This window comes from Tachysurus vachellii, chromosome 8 (assembly GCF_030014155.1).
Source record: "Tachysurus vachellii isolate PV-2020 chromosome 8, HZAU_Pvac_v1, whole genome shotgun sequence".
Lineage (NCBI taxonomy): Eukaryota > Metazoa > Chordata > Actinopteri > Siluriformes > Bagridae > Tachysurus > Tachysurus vachellii.
Genome location: NC_083467.1, coordinates 7506473 through 7520059, shown reverse-complemented (window position 1 = coordinate 7520059; position 13587 = coordinate 7506473). Strand labels below are relative to the sequence as shown.

Genomic DNA, 13587 nt, shown 5'->3' with positions numbered 1-13587 from the left:
AACGTACACGAGATATGCATTCAATATTATTTTTAATATAACTTTTCACCATAAATCATTTAAAATAATTAAACATATACATAGAAAAAAAAATGATTTTACAAAGTTCTGAGGGCTCATTTATACAAAATAAAAGTTAAACAATATATTGGCATAAAGAGGCGTTCAATATATAAAGTTTAAAAGTTGTGCATGTTTTAGAGTAAAGTGCATTGAATATTTGCTAAATTTTATTAAAAGCTAGATAAAGCCAATGTATAGCCCTTGAAAACAACATTACACTGAAACACACAAGCATAGAATTTGATGGAAATAGAAATCAGTTCAAAAAGCCTTGTTTGAAACATAAAGTACATACAAAAACTTTTCACCACTAATCATCTGAAATATTTATGATTAGACATAAATGTAGAAAAATAAAAAATGTAAGTATTTTACAAAGTGCAGTTTCTTTCTTAGTGGAAATGTGAATATTACTGGAAAAATTCAATTAAAAACTGAAAAGGCTCTATGCCTATGGTTTCTATAATTCTTTTGTTTTTGCTTTTGGCAAACCTTCTACTTTTACAAATAAAGTAACCTGGTCTACTATATATATATAAATAAAATGAATGTAGAGTATAGTGAACCTCATCTCATTAAAATTAGTCCACACAATTTACAGCATTTGGCTGAGCAACATATATTTATATAATATTTATCTCATTTAAAAAATACAATTGAGTTTGTTGGTCCAGGGATTTGGCATTTTTGAGAAAAGCCCTGTAGATATGCAAAGAAATTCAGGAACAAATGAGAATGAAAGTAATTGAGATCTATCAGTCTGGAAAAGATTATAAAGCCATTTCTAAAGCTTTGGGACTTTTGCGAAACATAGTGAGAGCCATTATCCACAAATAACGAAAACATAGAACAGTGGTGGAACCTTCCCAGGAGTGGCAGGCCGACCAAAATTACCCCAAGATCGCAGCAACGATTCATCAAAGATGTCACAAAAGACCCCACAACAACATCCAAAGAACTGCAGGCCTTACTTGCCTCAGTTAAAGTCAATGTTCATGACTCCACTATAAGAAAGAGAATGGGCAAAAATGGTCTGCATGGCAGAGTTCCAAGACGAAAACTGCTGCTGAAAACCTTAAAGGCTCGTCTCAGTTTTGCCAGAAAACATCTTGATGATCCCCAAGACTTTTGGGAAAACACTCTGTAGACTGACGAGACAAAAGTTGAACCAATTGAAAGTCATGTTTAGATAATCTTTAGGGGTTTATCTGTCTCCACGGTTCCAAAAACAGGGTAAATCTTCCCACAATTCCTGAATTCTGTGTCAAATGTGTAAATCTTTTTCCTTGTCATCGCATCATAGAATGAAACCTGACCTTCCTCCACGTCTAGATGCACACCTAACTTAGCAGGTGGTGCCTGATTGAGTTTGGTGATTGGTTCAGTCAGAGCTATGAGAGAACCTAACTGCAGACGCAGAGTCCAATACCCTGTTGCTGTGTTTAGATTAATAAAGCCAGAACGTGGAGCTGACTCTTTCACTACTCCTACTCTCCAATCACATTTACCTTTTACATCTACTTCCCAGTAATGCTTGCCTGTGCTGTAGCCCTCTTTAGCTTGGACACACATCCAACCATTATACTTTTGTGCACTTTTTCTGTGATATTCATAGAAGCTCTGGCTGGAATGAAACTCTTTGTGGGTCTTTGTTCTCACAGAGCGTCCATCCTCAGACAGCTTGAGAGTGGGATTTGCAGTGTTTGGATCCAGAATCACTTTGGCTTTAAAAGAAAGAAATGATGTGTTGGATACATGATCATGCAACCTTGTTAGACTCAGAATTATTTTTAGTATAAATCCAACTTCATGCAGATATTCAACTGTTCTTTAGGGTTGAAGGTCTAAATGCAATACCTGATGGTCTTGTGAGGTTTTCCCACACTAAAAAAAGAAATATATCCACCATGAGCATTAATACAATAATTAATTCAGCTGTATTAAACACGTATTACATAAGACTTAAACTAAATTATAAGACTAGAACTGACCTTTACTGGGAATCTTCAAACCACCTGAAAAATAATAATGAAAAATGACATTACAGACATGTACCCAAAAAATAATAAAAATATGAATCACTCAAAATCCTAAATGAAGGCAATCATAGGTTTGTGGTTTATCAACAGAGACTTTTAAACTCACCTGCATTTACAGACTTCTGTTCACTTCTAGCACACTGTTAAAGGAGTGGCAACAGAAATAATGAAATGAATACACATGACGACATAAATACACACTGTAGTAAAACACATGACCATATCAACTACTTCATAAGATCATCCTCATCACAGATGACTTACCTCAGGTTTGTTTTGGTTTTTCTGTGGTAGGTTTTGTTTGTTGTTGTCTGTTGTTGTTTTCTCCTCTTTGGGAGATTTTTGGATCTAGATAAAGAAAAATATCAGTCACACATTTACCCTGTGGTATAAACAGTAAATAGTGAAAAGACCTAAAACCCTTTAAAGCTCATTGGACTTTCCATACTTTGCCCCATGACACATTTACAAGTCGTTATGGAACCATTTTCATTTAGTTTCAGTTTTATTTGAAAGATGACTTAGTTCTTTATAAAAGAATGTGTAATGTTCATTTTACTGTAACTTTTACTTAAATATTTCATGAATAAATGCTGTACAGTAAAAAACACAATGTACAACTAATAATTTGTTCAAAAATAGAGATTTGTTGGTTACATTATTTTAAGGCTGTTAAATGACCTTTCAGTTTGTCAGTGTTGCTCACAATGTAGTGCAACAAAACATGAACTCGAACAAAAACTGCTGCTGTTTTGTTTATTGGAGTAAGGAATTATTGTTTGTTAGCACTTTAAGATAAAAATAAAGCTAACAAAATAAAATCTGCTCTGAATTCCAGCCCTAATGGTGAATTTGCTTCCCATACTAAACTTACCTTAGATTTGAAATATGAAATCACCTAGAAAAAAAAGATTATAGTGAATTATCAGTTTTTGTACAAAATAAGGATAAATGTTTGTATTGTGTTTTTTTTTTTGGCTTGCTGTTTTAAACTAATTATTATTAGATTGTTATTGTTTATTACCATTAGGGACATTTTTGGTTTAAGAAATGGCTCTGATTTGCAGGTTCTTTGATTTTCCCTCTCTTTGTGTGGATTTCTCAAATTGAAAAGACTGTGGAAAGCCCCAGTGCTGTGTTCTCCTGTAGGAATTAAAGAAATACTGAGAGGCAAAAAAATCTCAAGCTCTTATCAGGTTATCAGAAAAGGCATAAAACTGACATTTAGCATTATTGAAGACAAATTCAGTAAGGAACAAGGAACAAGGGCAGTCTAAGAGCACTACTGATAGATACTGTCGCTGCTCATAAAATGTACTTGGCTTGCGCAATGTTCCTCTGTATGCAAGAATTTCTCAGTATGCTTAAGTAAACACACCAAGACAAACTAGAAAACAAGAACTTATAGCATCTCCCAGGATTGACAGGACTAACCTAACATAAACAATGTTAACACACAGTGCATAGAGTGTGTGCATATGCACAGTCAGTTCTGCACAGTTTGTTCTTTTTTATATCACACTGTTGACATTTTAAGCATCGAAAGAAGGAAGTGGCTTAACTATGTAAACATTCACACATTTCCTTTACCCAGAACTGCTGCAGCAAAACAGTTTCTCTTCAAATCTTATATTATCTAATGCATTCTCTCGCTCAGTAAAAAGAAAGCTGCAGAACATTCAAAGTGTGTTTGCAATTTTAATCCTTCCCAAGTGCACAAGTACAAACAGCATAATCTAGTTTTAATCCATATCTACAAATCTTATGTCAAACTTTGTTCTTACAAGAGAAATAATCAAAAGAAATTTGTTTCTTTTTTACCTGTTTCTGACCAGGTCATGTTTGTCTGATGTAAAAATATCTGAATTTTTCTGAAAGTAAAGCTTGTTTAAGCTGTTGATAATTTCCATAAGCGTTGGTAGGCAGAGGAAACTGAAGGCAGATCAAAACACAAACTTGTTTTTCACTCTAAGGTCGCAGGCGTGGTTAAACAGCTTGTTTTTCTGGTCTTCTTCCTCCTTTTTTTTTTGCAAGCCTATGACTTTTATGAAACAGCTCTTTCAAATACTCTGCAGTAGTGCACATTTAATGGGATAGAATATATTGCTATTTGTAGTTTTTGAAAATACTACCTATATGTCAATTCTTAGGTGCAGTCCTTTGTATGGAAAGTTTATAACTTATTTGGTATAGAATATAACATTGCATTAGAAGTGTGCTTGCCAAGAGCAAAAGTGAAAGAAGGGCAATGTTTTGATAGATATGCCTCTTATCTTTCGCAGACAAGCCTTTCAGAACACACTACACATCAAACCTTGAGCCAGTAGGAGAAAACCACATGTTTCACTTCCTTCAGCCAACTGAGGCTATAATGGACAATGACCAACAGAAACTGGACAGCTAAAGACTGGAAAATGACCATGGGATTTATTTTGTCCGATTTTTATGGGCCCTAAAATCATTGGACATACTAACATAATCATAAATTATACTGTCATTTTTAATACTCGATTGCAAATTCTTTGCAGCTAACGACAGTCTGAAGTCTGGAACACATCATCTCCAGATGCTGGGTTTCTTTGACACAGACTGTATACCTAACTGTTTCTTTGACACAGAGACTGTTGTCACACAGACTGTATACCTAACACCAGGAGCATGTTATTGTCCTTGCCAACTGTTGTGAAGGATTTTTTTCCATCCATTGTGTTCCATCCATTGTTTCTGTGAACTTCTTGGCCTTTTGGTGTTACATGTAAGCTTACCTGCGTGCATTGTTTCTTTTAAAGAATGATTTGGTCACATGATTGATTTTGCTCTCTCTCTGATGGGTTTTTAAAAGAAATTCCAGCCTAGTGATTGCTTGCTTTACAAGTAACATCTCTTTAGACTTCACGATCAAGTCTACTCATTTAATCTGTTTCCTCGCAAATGGAATAATAGACACACCTGGCCATGGAACAACTGAGCAGCTAATTGTCCTTTAACTTTTCAATTCATTTTTAATGAGAGCAACAGAAATTACAGTTGAGAATGTTTCTGTAAATATGGAGGATCTTGCTGCAGTACACAGTGCATATGATCTGTGGTAAAGAGCACACATTGCACCTCGTTCATCTCCTATGCTTCCTAGATTCAACAGTCCATTTTAACCACAATCATTAATTCTCCTGCCAAAATGTCTCATTTTAATGGCAAGAGATTTTGAATGCTGGCTGCACCACCCACTGTTAAACGTTATTACCATGGCAACCAGTAACAGTAACTACATTAAGACTATAACTTCACTTAACGTCTAACTGTCGTCAACGCTAATCGAAAATGAATGATCTACTACAGTGTGTATAAATTTGCTCATTTAAATCAATATTTGCATCCTTTCTTTTCTCTATAAAATAATATTATTATTAGTTTAAGAAATCTCCTTCCTAAAACAATTTTACTCTGATTCACTTCTACAGTGCAACACCAATGCTTTGATTAATCAATTAATTTGAATATTAACTCCAAGCCGGACTGCAAACACAGAGTCCTCGTTCCCTTTGCAAACAACAACTTCACAATGATATGAAATAGTTCGTATAAGTTCAAGAATTTCTGTGTCTGTGTTCCATTTATCAAACAGCCTAGCATAGCATCCGATTGTCAGATGACCATTAACAGATAATCTTGGTTTTAATATGAGTTTCTGCAGTGCGTGGATGAAGTCAAGTGCCGGGAATATTCAAAAAATACCAGGGAATATTAAAAAAGGTCATATAAACACCGGTTCCATTTCCTTTCAGAACTCTGTTTCGCTTTCTCGTTTTTCGCTTCTGTATCATTTTCAAACTCCATCTTCTCACCCACACTCAAACTCAAAATTTTAGTTTTAGTCATTGCAGCATGACTTCTTCTGCATTGTCACAAGTTTCCCAGTGTCACACTGTTTCCCCCCTACATACGGTTTACAGCTCCTTACTGATGAAATGCTCAGTCATAGAATCATTAAAGGCAATTTGACTCTTTAATGTGGCTCACTAATGAGCTTACTTAGTAAAATGAATGCTGAGAAATGTCTCCTTCTGTATTATTACCAGGCCCTGGACCTTCTCAAATCTATAGTCAGCTCAGTGTTTTGTTTTTTATTCTTGGGTGTTTGATTGTTTCCACTGCACTTCCTTTATGTTAGCAGACTCATAATTAGTGTTTCCACAACAGTGTTGCCTGTGAGGTTATTGATGGAATCGGAGAAGTGTTTGGGGATGTAGTCATGAAAGGGCCAAGATCCAGTTAAAGGTGGATACACAAAGGGACTGTTTCTGAAGCTCTATGAACTGCATTATGGATCAGTTTTGATGTTCTACATGGACCAACAAAAAAAGGTTGATCTATTCTTCCAGTGAAACGAGTTGATAATGGTTATAAGAGCCACCTGTACCTGTACCACTTACTATCAATAACCTACACATTTACATTTGTCATGGCAGACTGCTTTGGCATGGGAATGATAATTGATCATTAAATGCTTGAGGGGACTTGGACAGAGTAAAGCTAAAGAAACTAGTCAGTTATCTGCTATGCTGGATAGCACAGTGCATTAAGACTTCCCAATTTATGACAACCGAACCAAATGCTTTATATTACTGTTTATTCTAAGCACCAAGGTGGTGGTCCTCTGGTGGCTCCCCATGAGTACTACTACTGTATGAACAGGTCCACAGTACAGTGGAAATGAATAATATCCAACATATTTGAAATTGAGGGGGGCACGTTGGCTTAGTGATTAGCACGTTTGCCTCACACCTCGATTCCCACCTCCGCCTTGTGTGTGTGGAGTTTGCATGTTCTCCCCTTGACTTGGGGGTTTCCTCCGGGTACTCCGGTTTCCTCCCCCGGTCCAAAGACATGCATGGAAGGTTGATTGGCATCTCTGGAAAATTATCCGTAGTGTGTGATTGCGTGAGTGAATGAGAGTGTGTGTGTGCCCTGCGATGGGTTGGCACTCCGTCCAGAGTGTATCCTGCCTTGATGCCCGATGACGCCTGAGATAGGCACAGGCTCCCCGTGACCCGAGGTAGATCGGATAAGCGGTAGAAAATGAGTGAGTGAGTTCTAAGCACCAAGGTGGTGGTCCTCTGGTGGCTCCTCAGGAGTACTACTATGAACATGTCCACAATACAGTGGAAATTAATAATATCCAACATATTTGAAATATGAAAACATATTTGAAATATCTGTGGCTTATTAAAGTCCACCATCTTTTTACCTGCTAATGCTGTACTCAACACTCATCATATGGTCGTCCACACTGAGAATGACAAAAAACATTCAGCAAATCAAATGAATTACAAAAAAAAATGCTTTTGGCAGCAATGAATTTTCTGTTTATAATTTACAATCTTTATATCAGGTACTACTGTATATTGCACAATGGATTGTCTGTGTACTATGTAACTGGGATGTATAAAAAAATGTACCATCTTTTCTAAGTACTGAATAAAATAAGAATAAATAAAATGTAGCCCCAAGTATATAATTTAGAAATGTAATTCAGGTCACATACTGGGTGTTTAACATATTTTCTCACATCAAATATAAAAGTAAAAAAAAAACCTCTCAGCCTTGATGAAATTGTTGAGATCATTTCTAAGAAGGAACATGAGGTTTTGTTAAGAAATGTATGGATATGTGGGTATGCTGTTATACCAAAAAAAAAAAAGGACTGAAGACTTTTCTCCCATGTCTATTTTTATCCGTGCAATATAAAGTAGCCTCGCTGTGCTAACGTTCCTTGTTTTAATATGTTCCTTGTTCCCTGTCACTAGATTTGAATAGCATGCAAATTATTCGTAGTGGCAGGTTCTTATTATACTGTTTATATCATGTATATTGCACTTTATCACTTTATACAGTTTATTAGAGTTTGTGAAATTAAGGACAATATCATCATAGCCCTGTATAAATAAAACTCTGTGTGTGTGCGTGTGTGTGTGGGTGTGTGTGCATGTGTGCGTGTATGTGCACAGAAGTGGATTTGCTGCTATCATTTGTTTTTTTTAGATAAGCGTTGATGGAAAAACAATTAGTCACTATTTTTCTATTTTCATTAGTGTACTATTTTTACAAGAACAATTAAATACTCCTTTTTTCAGTACTGTATAAGCAAGCCAGATTCATAGGCAGTTTCACACACACACACACACACACACACACACACACACACACAATTCACCTATATCCTGAATAGCGTAGTATCACAGCTAGGTCATCAGCATGAGGAGTCTCTGTACTCTGTGGCTCGTTAAAAATGAAAACTTTCCGAGGGACATCCGACGTTAGTCACAGTCACTATTCGCATCACTACATCACACTGTACTGCCAATGTTCTATACTTTTATTATAGAAACTATTAGGTAAATAAATGTATGCTAACTCAAATATGTCAAACAGCTGAAGCAAAATATTATTTACTAAAATGTAAATTGTAATTTACTACACATTGAGCTGAGCTGATCTTCCTGCTTCTTACTTTCACACAGAAGAGATAAACAAAACTACACAAAAACAGAATGACAGGGAATTCATTTGTAACATCAAGAATGTAATTTTTTTAAAGAACAGCAGCATAATGAAACAAATTCATATTTCAAATGTGACATGGACCCGAATTCTTCTAGCCGACACGTCTTCTTCTTCTATCTGAAACTGAAACTGAAGTCTGCATAAGCTGCACGCTCACCCACTCACACACACACATACACACACACACGCAACCACACAGTGTACGTTATCATTTACTACACATAAACTGACAGAGGTTGGTGATTTTAATGCACGGTGACAAACAAAATGGAAACAAGAATGATTGTGCCTTTAGAAATATAAACACTTCATTTCAGTGGCTGTAGTGTTTTATAATACATAGTAATATAAATATCCAAATCATAATACATATCAATCCTCTATGCATATGGATTTTACACAGGATTCTAAGTCCTTTAAAACTTGACTTTAAGAGTTATTCAAAAAAGAAAAAAAAACAAAAACAATCAAACTTTTATTTCATTAGGTTTTACCCAACTATAGGAAATGCAGTATACTATTGTTTCCTAAATTAATTTGAGGACATCAAGTTATTTTATTGTAGGTTGTACAAACAAAAGATGTAGCAAAATTTATAAAATACCCCGAATGCACAAGTCTTTGTCCCCGTTGTCCTGGTGACGCTGTTATATATAGAGAAACAGCTTTCCATTTATAAAAATAGATTTCTTGTTTCTTAAAATACCCTTTATTATTTGAGGATGGGCTCCACTCCTTGCATAATTCTCTGTGATTTTTTTCTTCTTACAAATTGTCCAATTAAAATCATAAATACACATCATACAGAAGCTAACAGAAACTGGACACTTGGGTCAACATGTAGAGCAAACGCTCGGTGAAAACAAAAGGGTAAACATTTCATTTATAGCCAAGCCCTAATTTCAAAATGGCTCACACTCATTCAAACTGAAAGTAAGTAAAATCAACTGCAAGTCTAGTAGTACAGTAAAAAGATCATCAGCTAAACAAAGTGAAAGTATTGATATATCTTTTGGAAAAGAAAAAAAAAACAAAAAGAAAAAAAAAAAAAAGAAAGGCAGTGTGATGACACAAAGTGTACAGAGATCGGGAGATGGTGATGCTATGCGTAAACTGCAGACGTCTGTGCAGGACCCTGTTTCCGTTCGTGTGGTGTGGCTCCGTGTCTCAGTTCACTCGTAGATTTCCCACTAAGTTGATATGGCACTATTTAATTAATCCCTTACTGCGGCGCTTTACTTCCAGAGTAGCCGAAGTATGAGATCAGCAAATCCAGTAAACCAAAAACTGGACACATAAAGACCATGGTGCTTGATCAGAGCAAAGGCTGTTCCGTATGTATATTTATATATATAATCTATGTTTGGCCAGACTTCCCTACATCTCTAGGAGTATAAGAGGTTTTTGTCCCAGCCTAGCCCATCTACAGGAGTCATATAATCCTTGCTGCCTCTCCATCACCAGATGACACTGGAGATGCTGGTTTCACGGGGCAGCAGCGGCAGCATGGCGTTATTGTTGGCGTGCGGCTCATCCAGGCTGTGTTGGCGCTTAGCGGTGGGCCACTGGCCATTAAGCAGCGTAAGCGGCAGGTTGCAGTAGGTGGGTTGTGCTGGCAGAGTGGCTCCTGCTGCCAGTGGCAGCTCGTAATCATAGCTGCGGAAGTGCGCGTGTTTCTGCCTTGCCAGTGAGTGCGCTCGGTACGAGCTGCGCAGTGCGGCCCGGAGCTCTGGACGGGCTGGAGCTGCTGCTGTCGATGCTGCCGTGGCCACTGAGATTGCTGAAACGGTGTGGAGGTGAGCGAAGGGGTTCGGCTCTCCTGCATCTACGGCGGGGGTCCTGAGACTGGGCTGTGGCCGGCGGCACGGCATAGCATAACGCAGCTGCTTCCAGAACCGTGAGCCGGGTTTGTTGCTTCGTGGGCCACTCCAGCGCACCACTGTCAGGGACTTGATAGACTGCTTCAGCTCCTCTACTTCTTGGTAGTTGATGACGCCACGTAGCTCGGCGCATTCGATCAGAATCACCTTGATCTCACCTGACACTAGAGAGCTGCGAAGGCGTGACTCCATCTCAAATATGCTCCAACCGCGACGTAGCACGTAGCCAGGGGTCAACACAATAATCAGACGTTTGCTCATCTCCACACAGCGAGCCACATCTTCAATATATGCTACAAAACAGACAGAAAGAAACATATTACTGATACGGAACATTTAATATTTGTCACTCTTTCTTTTATTTGTGTAGATTGATTCAGCCTTGGTTTCTATTTGAAAAGTCCTTTGTGTGTTATCACAGCGGTTCTAAGCAATGTTTATGCTTTTCCTCTCAGCAGGTTTGACCGATCAGGAAGAGGACACTACTGAGGTGCTTACTGATGCTTATTGATCCTACAGTCTCAGCTTCTCCAGTCCCTGAGGTCTCACCTGGTCCATTGTTGTTGTCAAAGCAAGTCTAGCTTATGTCAGGCTTTCAAGATTGTGTCAAAGTAATCAAACGTTCAAAAGCCAAAACTAAGAAATAAACAAAAGCAGTTCTCTTAGACACATAATTCGTCAAATCAATAAATGCTTACAGAATTTGTTTACAGAATATTTTTGTCAATCTCTTTGCTTATCCGAAGAGTTTTTTTTATTCTTTGAATCTTTTATTTCTTGTTTAGAAATCAATACTGTGGACTTATTTGATCCCTCAGTCTCCTTCCACTTTTTCATCAGTACAAATAAAACATTATCTTAACACATTTACTGAAACTCCACCATCACTTTCTAAAAAAAAAAAAAAAACAGTCTTGTGTGTAATATCTATTATGTTATACTGTTCCTTACACCAGTAGCTAGTGAAGCAATGATTTTTAATGATAGCACTTTTCTATATACAGTATGGAACTGCAGGCATCTCTTGCTCACAGCACTTCAAAATGTAGTTAAATAAGTTGTCTAACTCCAGTAACAAAGCTAAGGTCTTTTTATAATAACTTGGAAAGCTGAGGCAATTTTACTCCAGAAGCAATGCAGCAAAAAATGTCAAGAAACTCCTTGTGCACTGCAGTTTAACATTTCCGTTATAACATCAGGGTTCCGTTGAGCTTTTAATTCTCTGTTTCCTCACTATTAGTAAATGCATCTGTAAACCTGACTGTATATAACCTGAGCTTTTCGCATGCGGCTAGAACTACTTGAATCGGATTCCTTTGGAGCACGGGATTCTTCTTTTAAACTCCTAGCAGTGAAGATGTATACAGATTTAATACATTTCTACGATAACTGTTCTCACGTTCAACACACGTGAATGGAAGAGGAATTCGTGTCGTGATGTCACGGGACACGTCTCCACCCAAATCCGCAGGGAATCTATGTGGTCATTTCGAAAAACTGCGAGCTCCTTTGTATATTGCAGAATTTGATCATTTCTATGGTTCTCTGATTAAACACTGATCATATATCTCTGTTTTTTTTTCTCACTGTAAGTAAATGTGTCTGTAAACTGAATATTTAAAATCATTATTTTTCAGGAAATTAAAAAAAACGCCGTACCTTATCTGCAGTGCACAGGGTTTAGTCCGCGTTGCAGTGGATTGTCTTGTGCTAAATTCCTGTCCTCAGACGAGCACCAGAACTAGCGGGGGTCAAGATTTTTTTTTTCTTTGAGCCCAGTGTTTTGAAGACATTTACCTCAGAAGACGTGTTGATTCGTTGCGACTCTTATTAAGGAGAAATATGCCGCGAATCTCTCCCGCGGAGTGAGGAAGAGGTGGACAGTTGAAGTGTCCAATGGAGTTATGAGATTTGCGCTCAAGCTATTTTCAAGACTTTTGATTGGTTAATAACTTGTAAAAATAACAGACCCACGTCTGTGGGACTCTAAACGTATAAACTTGATTCAATCGTTAATACGGGAGCGGTAGCAGGACATCAAGGATCGCCACGAACAAAGGGTCTACGTGATCGTGATTACCATTTAAAAGTGACCATTTGGATGATAACAATTGTAACAATACCAAGCCAAGGTGTACGTGACCGTGATTAACATTTAAAGACATCTGCCTAAATAACAAGGTGTGACCCAGCCATTTGGGAGACACTCAGTTCTTACGCTCAATACACATTCAGAGCAGAACTTCATTTAAACTACAAAGAGGAAAACAGTATAAAATGCTTGAGCAGGATTTGCTCTGGGCTCTTATTGACTCCGACGAACCCAAAGTACGTCATGTACTTTTTCACTGCTATGCTGGAATAAACTTCTTGTTCTTCATTAAGATCTTCACCACCATCGTCTTATTTTTACACACGTTTTTTTGTTTCTTACAGTTATCACTTACACAAAATTTGACATTATGGCAAACTAAAATATGCCATATTGCCATATTACCTTATATTCAACCAGTGCCTAAGCAGAGCTATACATAAATAAGAAACTGCTGTCTTTTTTGGTTCAAGACCAATCCTAGTTAAAGCTTTTTTCGTCTTCTAGTCTCTGGGCAGCTTTTTCTTTTTCTTTTATTTGTCAGAAATCAGTGCGTTAACCTTAACATCTAAATTTAAAATCACTTTTAGAGGCAATTTTCCTTCATTTCTTCCCTGAGGTGTTATTTAATTAGTTTCCACGGTGGAGTTCTTTAGACGTAAGATGTAAATGTCCTGTTTCATTTTGAACAATACATTCAGACATCTACAGTAAAATGATATCACGGCTGCTTTAGAGACCTGATATGTGGTGCTACTTACCTCATTATCTCATATTTCAGGAAGTGTATAAATATAGCAGATTTTTACATAGAATATTTTTCTAAGATCACTGTAGGATCAGATTAGTCCACAGTATTTATTTAAAGACGAGAAATAAAAGTTTTTCACAAGTTTATAAACAGCAAACTTCTCTACGGAATGAGCAGACACATTGACATTATTATTCT

At 37.1% G+C, this 13587-nt stretch overlaps 2 protein-coding genes across 3 annotated transcripts in view; both read right to left on the bottom strand.

The window, feature by feature from the left end:
• Positions 1-15: 15 nt before the first annotated feature.
• On the bottom strand, positions 16-4080 carry LOC132849972 (butyrophilin subfamily 3 member A1-like). The gene is made up of 8 exons (XM_060876016.1): positions 3924-4080; positions 3127-3245; positions 2977-3000; positions 2367-2450; positions 2209-2242; positions 2055-2078; positions 1921-1947; positions 16-1787 (listed from the first exon to the last, which is right to left on the bottom strand). The coding sequence occupies exons 1-8, from the start codon at positions 3940-3942 to the stop codon at positions 1249-1251; spliced, it is 870 nt and encodes a 289-aa protein (XP_060731999.1). The 5' UTR covers positions 3943-4080; the 3' UTR covers positions 16-1248.
• Positions 4081-9103: 5023 nt separating this feature from the next.
• Positions 9104-13587, bottom strand: part of il1rapl1a (interleukin 1 receptor accessory protein-like 1a) — a 132637-nt gene continuing 128153 nt past the window's right edge. For both annotated transcript variants that reach the window (XM_060877255.1, XM_060877257.1), the window contains one exon: positions 9104-10839. In XM_060877255.1, coding sequence (XP_060733238.1) covers positions 10124-10839 — 716 coding nt within the window. In that variant the 3' untranslated portion in view covers positions 9104-10123. The remainder of the gene's footprint in view (positions 10840-13587) is intronic.

Coding starts and splice junctions, on each gene's coding strand:
- LOC132849972 (XM_060876016.1), bottom strand. Junction 2,079..2,208: donor ACAGAAGTCTGTAAATGCAG/GTGAGTTTAAAA, acceptor ATTATTTTTCAG/GTGGTTTGAAGATTCCCAGT. Junction 1,948..2,054: donor TTTGAAGATTCCCAGTAAAG/GTCAGTTCTAGT, acceptor TTCTTTTTTTAG/TGTGGGAAAACCTCACAAGA.